General features: G+C 45.6%; 1 protein-coding gene across 1 annotated transcript; it reads right to left on the bottom strand.

The window, feature by feature from the left end:
- Positions 1–2871: 2871 nt before the first annotated feature.
- Positions 2872–11264, bottom strand: OSR1 (odd-skipped related transcription factor 1). The gene is made up of 3 exons (XM_065401991.1): positions 11133–11264; positions 3587–4278; positions 2872–3007 (listed from the first exon to the last, which is right to left on the bottom strand). Exons 1-3 carry the CDS (start codon positions 11262–11264, stop codon positions 2872–2874), a joined length of 960 nt encoding a protein of 319 aa, XP_065258063.1.
- Positions 11265–11587: the final 323 nt, after the last annotated feature.

Raw genomic sequence — 11587 nt, 5'->3', positions numbered from 1 at the left:
GGGGTGATGCTTCAGTAACAGCAGCCCCCTTATCCCCTCCTGTGGCTGGGAGATGTCATTTCAGTTCCTAGTAGCTGGTGAGGGAAGACCTGGCTCATTTTCCAAAGCAGGCACCTGACTGAGACCAGAGAACCCTAGGGTGTTGTTGTCAGTACAGGGCAGAAAGCAAACTGTTTGGGTAGGGCACTGGTCTGAGAACCAGGTGATTTGAGTCCTAATCCCAGCTCTCCCACTGGCCACGGGCAAGTCACTTCACCTGTCTCCTAGTCTGTTTTATCTAGGTAGGTTGTAAACTGTTTGAGGCAAGGAAGGTCTCTTATTATGGGTGCCTGCCATGAGGCTATTATATAAATAATAAAGAGTTTATAAAGCTACTTTGGTGCATGTGCATACTAAGGAAACAAGGTACTAAATACCCAATGATACTGTCTTTAATTCACCCGCTAATGCATCATGATTTTCCTCTCAACATATCTATCCCCATACAAAACAGGGCTGCTTAGCTTCCTGTGCCCTACTTCAGATAAGTTTATTCTCTTTTATAGACTCTCAAATTGAAAACAAAGTACTTTGTATTGTTTGTTGCTTAATACAATCATTGATTTTCCCAATACAACTACATATCTTTACTAAAGCCACTTCTGCACAACTTAATTTATATTGGCCCACTGGAAATGTGTCAATTTCCACCGTATTTATCGCTATATTTAGTCAGCAATCATTATCTGACTAAACTAAACTCTGCAAAGGTTTTCATAAGAGGGACACTGGAATGGATCAGATGTATTGAATTAGACATGTAGTGGTATCTGTGAATGAATCACACACACACACACACACACACATTCACAGATACCACTACATGTATATATTAACAGATTATATATATATATATATATATATATATATATATATATATATATATATATATATATATATATATATATATAAACACAAGGGAAAATCCTTATCTTTCCCAAATAAAAAGCAAGGCAGTAATTTTTTTTATCATTCATAAGATTCCTTGCCCATATAAATAGTATCTTTGTAAAACAAAGAGGGAAAATGGAAAAGAAGGGAAATAAAATGTTTTTGTTTTGATTTCAGTGCTTTATAGGTTTAAGCCTTATGTTTTAGAAATAATAAAAACCCGAAATAAAAGTTACTATTTTGATCTGTAATAAGGCAAAATTTTGTTTGATTTCAGCTTTTTGATTTCAGAGGTGACTTGCAGATGATCAGGGAAGAAGCTGTTCTGTCTGTGAAATTACAAAAGAAGCAACACATGCTTTAAAAGCTCAGATGGACCCCGGCTCAAAACTCCCTCTCTATGTCTCAATCCAAAGCGGTTTTGCAGTGGAATAAACATCTCTGATCTAAGACAGCTGCCTGTAATCAAAGGCCGCCCATCAACACTAGACTGGGCCAAGATGCAATTGATAAATATACACTACTGACAATGAAAAGGGAGAGAGAATGTAAAGGAGTGTTTCCCCCATGGCCTCAGGCTGTGTGAATGGTAACAGTTTGTCCATTATTCATTTGATTTGTTTTTTAACACTTTTGACATCTAATCTTATCTGCTAATACCCAAGATTTAGTTACCAAGGTGAATTTTTCACACTAGGAACACAGTGATTTGACTCAGCCTTTTCCCTTCCCTCCCTCAGATCTATTGACTTTTCCTTTGTAGGTAAAAACAGTGACTAACCCATACAACAACAAAAAAGACGTCTACTTTTAACATTCGCCACTCCCCCAGTACACAATTTGTGAAAAATAATTACAAATATTACACCACCTGAAAAGGAAAGTTCTGACAATTGGGGGATGGAGTTCGATTGAGGATAGACCTGAAAGCAAATGGTTAAAGAACGTTCAGAACATATGTGAATAGTACATCCAGTCAGGCTTGCCTGTAAAATAACAATTTATTTTAATACTTAAAAAACACAATCCAGTGATAAATGTCAATTACCAATAATCAGCATAAAGTGCCAAATAGCCATACAACTTTTTTAATAAACAAAACATATTGGAATGTCTCTTAGTTTTATTTTTTTTTAATACACTGTTCAGAAAGCCAGCCTTTAAAATTCTCAGGTTGAGATTTATCCTGCCCACTCTCTCATCGAGACACACACAGACTTTAAAGTACCACTAAAACCACATTGTGCATAGCATCAGTTTGATTTATTGCCATTATTCTTTCCTTTGGGTGTTTTTAAATAAGTCCACAAATTACAAACCACCTCCCAAGGCACTAGACCACAAAACAAAAACAAGATCTCCACTTAGTGTTGATGCTGCAGCTCTAAGCTCTATATGAGGCTTTTAGTGCATGGCAGACTTCACTTGAGATTTAGGTCACTTTGGAACATTTCTTTTTAAAAAGAAAACAACAACAGAAACAAACAAACAAGTCTGCAAGTTGTTCTGGTCTCAATGGTGCTGTAACAAGAAGCCAAAGTTTCAGTTCTTAATTGTCTTCTGGAATTTTTTGTTTCCTGAAGTGTTTAAGTAAGAAGCTTTATACAGTCAAAAAAAGTATAAAATAAAAAATGTAAAAAGTAATACCTTTGGAAGCTACGTTTTTGCTTTTAAAAAAATGAAGATTCCTGTCCAATACGTGAGCACCACCTTTTGGCATAAAGTTTATCAAAGCCACACAAGACAGCCAGTTCTCTTGCACTCTCCATATTATTAATATGTGTTTCAAAGGCAAAACAATATTTTAAGCCAGGATTTGGGAACCTTTTATTTTTAATTAAAAAAAAAAGTTCAGTGCTCCCATCCTGGGCTTTTTTTTGTGTCTGTTCTGAATTTGGTATAAAGTCTGGAGGGGAAGTTAGTTCATGGGTGTTGGAGGTTTCAGCATTTAAGTTTGGAAGGTTTAAGCTCCTTTACTTGCGTATGCAGTGTCTTGTGGACAGCTAGAGTTCTGGACTGGCAAAAGCCTTTCCCACATTCTTGACACTTAAAAGGCTTTTCTTTAGAATGAATATACCTGGGGAGAAAGAATATAGATTTACAAATAGTGACAATTAAATCAGGTGACCTGTGAAAAAACACCCCTTGTTTGTGGCCTACTTCCCAAACTACTACTGAGGCCCAAATGTGAGATGCCTGTTTGACAAGAAGCCAGAATGGGGGACACAGGGGAAAAAATTCATGCAGGAAGCACCCAGTGTTATGGGAGTCATTCTTTTACTGTAAATACCTGGCTCTAATGGCCACTCTGTATTTCTGATTAAAATCACTTTCAAAAATAAAAAGGAAGGACCATCCCAAATTGCCTGCAAAGAAAGCGGACAGATGAGGGTATGGTCCTCTGCGGTGTACAGGGAAGACAAGTAAACCTCTATAACGGATTCATCTGCCAAATCAAGAAGCCCCGATCACTTGGGACATTACTAAACTGTACAAAGCAGTAGACAGCCTAAGGTGACACTCCTGCATTTAGGGAGGGAAATGGACTAGCTCACCTTTCTATTTGCGGTATAGGAGAGGGAGGGACAGAGCCAAGCAACGTCTATGGTTATAACCCTCCCCCCGCGCCCCCTTGCTATTAAAATGCTGGAGTTACCTGTGATCCCTCAGATGATCTTGCCTTCGGAATGCTTTGTGGCAAATGTCACACGTGTAGGGCCTCTCATCGGTGTGGGTTCTTTCGTGAATCAAAAGGTTATAGGACTTGGTGAAGTGTCTGCCACAGAATTTGCAGACGAATTCCTTCTTGGTTTTGGAAGGTAACCTCCCCCGGGTGGGTTTCTTCTCCGGGGAGAGCTTAGTTACCTCGAGCAAGGAGCCGAGCCCCGGAGGCGAGCTCTGGCTGTCCGCCTGGCCCAGTTTAGAGTGATCCTCTTGGGTGGCGGCCACAGCTAGGTTGGCAAAATCAAACCGGGGTTTGGCTTTGAGGGGCACGCTGGTGGCTTCTTGCTTGGGCTGGATGACGTGTGGGAACAAAGGGAAGGCAGGCAGCTGGAACCTGGCGTCCACCAAGCTGGACACCCCGGGCACCTTGGAGAAGGAAGAGCGAGGCAAATGCATGGCTGGGTAACCCAATGTCCACTGGTGCAGGTGAACGGCGTGCAGGGCGCTGAAGCCGTACAGGTTGGGCAGGTGGTCCGAGGGCACCGCGGGCAGCCCGTTGAACGCTTGGAGGAAGGAGTAGTTAGTGAGCTGCAGGGAGGGGTGAATGGGCACTGGGGCCGGCAGAGTCTTACTTCCCATGGTGGCCACTGGGGAGGAGGATCTCGGAGAAGGGAAGGCGAGTGTCTGGAAGAGAAAGACAAAGACCTGTAACAGGGAGACCATAGAGACAGGTCCGCCACCCCGCCTGCTACTCTCCTTTTCTAGGGCCGGCTTCGGAGCCCCGGGCTGTTGGGCGTATCCCAGAGCCCGTGGCAGGTCAGTGGAAAGGTGCCCATTGCTCGCAGTGGCTCTGGCGCTGTGCGCCTTGGCCCCTTCCCACAGCAGCCGTGCAAGCCCCAGGCTCATTGCACAGATCTGCAGGTCGTTAGGACCCCTTTCATCTGCCCCCTCCCCGCCGCCAAGCCTGCTCCTAACGCAAACCATCCCTCGGTAGCCCTGGCTCGCTGCAGCGCGGCCTCCTCCGCTTTACGCACCGCTCGCTGGGCAGGAACAAGACCCTTTAGGTAGGCTGTGTATAACTTCAGGCTATTCGGCTGCACACCCCCAGGCTACACCCCCAAGCCACCCAGTTTGCTGGCGGGGATGTGCCAAGCTCCCCGCTGCAGCTCCCGCTGGAGTCAATGGCAAAGCCCTCGTGAGTCCCAGGGGACACCGTTTTTCCTGGCAACTCACATGGTAAAAGAGTTAAAACTAAAGCGCATCGCTGCCTTATCCTGCCCGTACGAAGCAAGGGCTCGCCCTCTGCCGCCCAGAGGAGTGACAGGTCTCCCCGCCGAGCCCACCAAACTTTGACCTCCAATGGGAAGTAGAGCGCGAGGGTTTTACCCTCGCCAACTCCCAGCCCCTGCATCTGGAGAGCTGCGTCTCCCAGCGCTTCCCCTTAGCCCCTTCCCGGTCCAGCCCCAGCCATTCAGCTGCCTCCTCCTGGCCGCTGCATGGGAACTCCGTCAAAGCCCGGGGCAGAGGTGCTGGAACAATGTGTATAGTGGGGGGAGCTGAAAGTCATTAAACCAAACTGCAAACCCTGTAAGCGATGGAAACCACTTCAAACCAGCACCCCAGGTCCAGCACCTATGGCTGGGGGGGATGGTTTTTGAAGCCTGCTAATAGTAAATACGAAAGCCCTGCGTCCCGGTGTCAAGTCTGAATTTTCGTTTTTGTTTCCGTTGCAAGGGGACAAGCTTGGTCGAGATCTTCGCTAATCAAGCGAGATGGTGGCTTAATAAAACCCCATTTTAAAACTAGGGGTTAGCAAGCGCCTTTCCACAGCCGCTTTGCAGGGCACTACAGTACCTCTCCCGAGAGCAGGCAAGCCGAGGGATCTTCCCACAGCAAGTGCTGCCCAGTTGGAAGTGCGCTGCCCCATGCCACGCCAGCGATTTTCAGTCAGATCTCCGCGCAGGCAGATCGGCTCAATCGATGCCACGCTGCGGGCTCCCACAACCTCCTGTTTGCGGGTTTGCACTGGGGCTGGGGGAGACCCAGACTCGTCAGACGTACTACAAGCAAAGCCCGCCCCTCCGCTAAAGTCTGATTTAAAAAACCCATTGAAGTCAAGGGGAACTTGGGATGGGATGGGGGGTGGGGGTGTTTTCAAATCAGGGTCCCTCAGGCCGTCCCAGCCAGACAGCTGCACTGCACCTCAGAAGGCAAAGGAAATATTGACGGAGAGAAAAACGTAGGTAACTGGGACTATTTGACTCGTCCTGCAATCACAGTAATTAACACACGCATATCTCCTGCAGAAGATGCAGCTCTTTGGGGGAAACAGCAGCAGATATTTCAAAGCTCGCCCCTCTTAAGTGACACTTTTAGATTTGGGGGGGGGGTGCTCACTCTCTATGATTTGGTTCTCGGTGTTTATTTCCCCAGCAACCAGTGATTGCCCAGAGAGCGTCTCTGGTACTGCTATTTTGGGGCCTTGGGAATGGATAATAATTTGCCACCGTATTTCTAATGCCAAACTGCTAATTTCTCTGAGCATTTATCAAAAGCGATTCTCCCCCCGCCCCATGTCTGAAAGATTATGGATTTCTGATCGAGATGAAGGGACTTTTTAATGTCAATTTCCTGACGTATTAAGGCCCCGTTTGGAGAAGAGTTTACAAACGAGCACCAGATTGCTAGCTGTCTCTGTAGACTCAGGCGCAAAGGAAACCTGATGGCCGAAGAGTTCTAGATCCCAGGCAAACAAAAGATGTATATATGGATGCGATTAAAAGGAAAATAGCCGTTGCAGAAACTATGATGGGGGTATGGGGCCAAGGCGGGAGATTATGAGAGGGGGATTTTTTTCCTCTGAGCAGCCCCATCCTCTACCCCACGGCCACCTTTCACACCGCTTTACATAAATCAACCGCAGGAAAGGAGACCCAAATCCTATAGGAATTCCATCGCAATGACCCAGAATAAAAGAGTGTGACATTTTCCCGAGATTTGCCTTTGCTAATTGGATACATTTTGTATAGCGGCTGATTAAAAAACCATACACAGTACTCCCTCCGTCCCATAACTGTTCAGGGGCCAGTGGTCGAACCTGCGTTTTGAGATTTGTTCTTCAGCCGGAGAAACAAACATGGTTTAGTTTTAATATAGTGCCAGGTGTCTCCTTCTTGCGGTACAAGTGTCTTGATCACTTATTTCAGGAACAAACTAAACTAAACATACAGCTGCCCATTCCGCCTAGATACCCGAACATCGGTCATAATTCTAAACCATTATCCTGGCTCATTCTTATCTTTGAAACGTGTGTCAAGCAACAGCAAACTCAACGAATTTCGAGCCCAGAATTCTGGGCCCCTTCACTCTTTTCATATCATATGTTTTATTTAAAAAAACAAACAAACCAGAAATATAAAACACAAACCCACCAGACAGATTTAGGTAAAATCCTGTTTTACAAGGATGTCACATTTTTAAAGAAAATCGGTTTCAGTTTTCCAAACGAATACATGGGCAACGATTCTTTCAAGCAAAAGGAAGTACAAAAAATGATTCATAATAGCATCCATTGTCCTAATTATGTTGTTTGCTAGAAGCAGTATTATTTTTTTAAAAGGAAGGGGCTCAGGGGGCGGGGCGTTCAGGTTGATACAAGTTTGTTGGCATCCTTCCAGAAATGAAAGCTACACTTTTGCTCTGTACAGCTGGGGTAGTCAAAAATATAGATGAAGAGCAGCTTATTTCGTAGAGAAGTCTCTCTTAAGACATCAAAGGGAATGTGTATTTCTCTCTGCAGTACTTTTCTACTCATTCCCTTTCCCACAGAGAGATCAATGTTTCTTTGATTTCGGTGTCACCTCTACCTTTAATTCTGCTTCATGTAAACAGATCGTTATCTTTTTTTTTAAAAAAAGAGCCTGTGAGTTATTTGCTTGAATCGCTCCCACCCCCATCGCAATAAAACTGTACAGTTTTTAAACACCAGATTTGCTTGCTGAGTAATTGAGAGCAAGCCACTTGTGTACTGACACAGGACTGAAACAAAACCCACTCTTGCCAAGATAAATTTACCCTGCAAAATAAGATCATAAACTTGAAAGACTACATCTGTCCCCAGCTTTCTTACCCTTTGTCCTATTTTGGAGATTTGGTCATGCTATTGTCTAATTGCCATTGTTTTACAATCACAGGAATCTTTACGTTCCAGATAAATTCAATCTAAATATTCTCCCCTATTTTATAAATAAGAAAAAAATGTGGGCAAACTTGTTGTTGGTCGCCTCTCATGAATCGAAATTAAATTAATCTCACAGTAATCTTGTGGTTAGTCAGTCTTTCTACTTTTCACTTTGAATTATCTATTTCTGATGTGTCTTTTGAGAGGGATATTTGTTATATTAAATACTTGACTCATAAATAATGAGTTTTACTGATTAGTTCCACATGGGGGAATAGATGAAGTAAATTAGCTTGAAATGTTGCTTATTTTTACAAACATGATAAATTGGTGGTTATAAAACTTCAGATTCTTGGGGCTTTAGAAGGTGGGGGAATATCTAGAACTCCTGCCACAAGGCTCATCTGTCAAAAAACCACCCTGTTTCGAATGAACTATTTAAAATTTGTTAGCCAAATCCCTTCGATTAAACTGGAACAGTCTGCAGAATTTTATCAGCGTGCCAGGTAGCCAATATTTCCTTCAAGGCGACAGAATTTGTATCAGTTTAAACGAGGAAATTGACCTTTTAATTTACCTGTGTTTAGGAAACTAGCCGCAAAGGGAATTGGGGCTGTAAGTTGTTCTTTCGCTCTGCATTTGAGAGCGTGATGCTCTGGAGAATACAACTAGAGAATTCCGCGCAGATTTCTTCAGATTATTAATGGAGTGTGCAGAATCTATTGAGGAAGGTTTATTCGGGTCTAATTGAGCGTGGAGGACTTAATTGCTTACATTAATGAGGACGGGAAGGACTAAATCAGCATATCTCTGCTAAATCCTTATAAAATCATCATTCACATTTTATCATGAAATCAGTGCTGACACGCCTTGCGGACCACCGTAGCGAATGCTGATTAATACAGGCATATGTTATACTCAAAAAAAAAAAAAAAAAAAAAAAAAAGAATCCAGTTCACTACAGATTGCTCAATTTAAGTATTCAATGCAGCCTTTTAAACCACTCAGTCCGGATCCTCACGAGACAGCAATTATGATGTTCTTACAATGGAATTAAACATGCCAATTTAACGTATTTTGCCTCCTTTCAAGCACAGCAGTGCTTGGGAATGCCCTCTGCTAGAAAGCATGCATGTGGGCTTCCTAGCGGTGTCATTTAATACACAAACCAGTTGAGCAATTAGAAAAATACCTGCGAGTGTAAACGTTTCATTTATTATTGGATTAAATTGTTTTAAATAATTGCACCCTCTTCACACGAGAGTCCGGAAGTCCCAGCCTTCCTCCCAAGTTATGGAGCAAACGGTGCTCCGTAAATAATCGGTAATAGCAACTTTTCCTTCCATCCGCAACCTCCTTTTCCCTTAGCTCCCCGAGTCCAAGTAATGGAAAGAAGACAACGACAGTTACTTCTCCAACGTCTCTAGCTATGGCAGGCCAACGAGAGAGTGTAGTTCGCTCCCCTAGGCCTCAGGCAATCAAACCGTGCAGGTTTTCGATTAATCTCCTGACACCACCGATCTTTAGATTCATAGATTCATAGATTCTAGGACTGGAAGGGACCTCGAGAGGTCATCGAGTCCAGTCCCCTGCCCTCATGGCAGGACCAAATACTGTCTAGACCATCCCTGATAAACATTTATCTAATTTATTTAGATCTATGTATCCTGCTGTGTCACTCTGTTGTAGGAAGGTGACAGCATTATGCTGCATTAGCATCTTGATCAGGTCCCTATTTATGTTTTTTACTGGCCTGGGTACATTTTAAATTGGACCAACAGTGCACCTGCTTGGGGTCAACAACTCCAAGCACCTTTCTTGAGTTTATTTTCTCCCCCAACCTCAACAGCAATCAAACACAAAAGGTCCAGTTTTTATAGCGTTCCCTCCTGACAGCCAGAAATAACAATAGCAACGAATAAGCCTCACTTTTACACTAACATTTGACAGAATGGCCTGGAAATAAGCGAGTTTCTCTCTGCACAGAACTTCCTCCGAACGGACGTAACACATCAGACTCATGTCAGTTCTGCTCTGTCTGAAAGAGGTGAATGCTGCCTGGTAACTAAAACGCGCAGAATTGCGTACACAATAATACAAATCTAAACGCTCAAGTCTACACAGTTTAGGGCACTCGAGACTGCTGGGGACTGACTCACCCCGGGTTTTGCAGACTGCATGTCAGTTTCATCTCCGTTTAAAAGCATAGCTCGGCTGCACTGGGGAAGGAGCAGCTCCATATGGGATAGGCACGCTTTTAGATAGCAGCAAAATATCCAAGCACCCTTTAAAAACTTTCAGACAGGCTCCCCTCACCCCGCGCCCCCAAAGAAAAAAGTCCTTCTAACGACAGCAGATCTGTCCCTTCACCTGCACTGTCCGAGGCAGATAGGGGACACTTTGGACTGATGTAGCCAACCACAGAGACTTGGGGAAAAAACAAAAGGAGTTGTTGGTTTTTTATTTACCTAATCCCGATCTGTGCTCCACCGCTGGCAGAAGTGACAAGATCCGGGGCTAAATTGGAGCTGGTAAAAAAGTTGGGCTAAGTTAGTGGCCCTGGTTGGGCTCTCTTTGCACAGCTCTCCCCCCTCCCCCCCCCCCTCCTCCAGCTGGGTACAGACAGATCCTAGAGAGCAGAGGGAGCCAGGTGCTCCTGGGGATGGAGATGGTGAGAGTCTCTCTCCCTCCTCCTCCTCCTCCTGCTGCTGCTGTATGTGGGTCTGAGGGCAGGCGCGCCTTGGCGAAGCCGAGCTCAGACTGGAGTGATCCCTTCCCTCCAGCCTCCTCCTTATTTCAACCCCCAACCGGACGCTGGGCATGCGCACTACGGGGGAAAGTGTCTCGCTGAGAAGATCCAACTTTTCAACTCTCCGGCTTGTTACGGGGCAGCCAGATTCCAGCCCGCCCGGCTCCCAGGGCATCTCCCTGCGGGTACCCGCCGCCCCGCGCCCGGGCACCCACGGGCGAGCCGGGCTCCGAAGCCACGCGTGGTAGGGGAGCAGCATCAGCGCCCCAGCCAGGGAGTCAGCCGTCCCTTCCGCGCCGGGGAGCCCAGAGCTGCCCCGTTCTGGCAGTCCCCCGCCCCTGCTCCCCAGCGCAGCCCCTAAGCCGCGCTCACTTCACTCCCCTGTGCCCGGGGCAGAGCTGCTCACGGCTCAACGCCAGGGTCCCCTCCGGGTCAGAACTCACAGATTATTGCCCCGGGGCCAGGATTTGGCCCCACTGGGATCTACTTCCCTGGCAGGATCTGGTGGATCCACGCTGCCCGGAGACCAGATTCCCTCTCCATACCCCCAGCTGGATCCATTCTCCAAACCCCGCACGAGATCCACCCTCCATCTCCCGCACCACATACCGGCGAAGAATCCACTCGCGGATAAGACCCATTTAACCCGGGCTCAGCCTTCTCCCAGCATCCTTGGCAGGATCCACTCCCCAGGCTAGATTCACCGATCCAGCCCGCCGGACCTGGATCCACGCACTCCATTCTCCACTGGAGAGCTACTCCCTGGAACGAGTTTCCACACGGTGTGAAAACAGCCAGGTCCCTAACCATCGCCTGCGGTTTTACCCCAGAATGGTGTGCATAACATTCTCGTTTGAATCCGGGGTCAGACAATTTAGGCAAAGCAAAGTAGCCCTTGAAAGAAAGAGGTTAAACGTGCTTTATAATTAATCCTGGGGCCATAGCCCCCTTGCTTATTTGTTTTTCTATTCGTCCATCCGTTCACACTCTTTAGGTCTGTGAAGGAGAACATTGCCTGAGTATATTATATGATCCCGAAGAACAACGAGAGTAATATAATATGT

This window comes from Emys orbicularis, chromosome 3 (genome assembly GCF_028017835.1).
Source record: "Emys orbicularis isolate rEmyOrb1 chromosome 3, rEmyOrb1.hap1, whole genome shotgun sequence".
In the NCBI taxonomy this organism is placed as follows: domain Eukaryota; kingdom Metazoa; phylum Chordata; order Testudines; family Emydidae; genus Emys; species Emys orbicularis.
The sequence above is the reverse complement of the archived record's forward strand: the minus strand, read 5'-3'. Positions and strand labels throughout refer to the sequence as shown.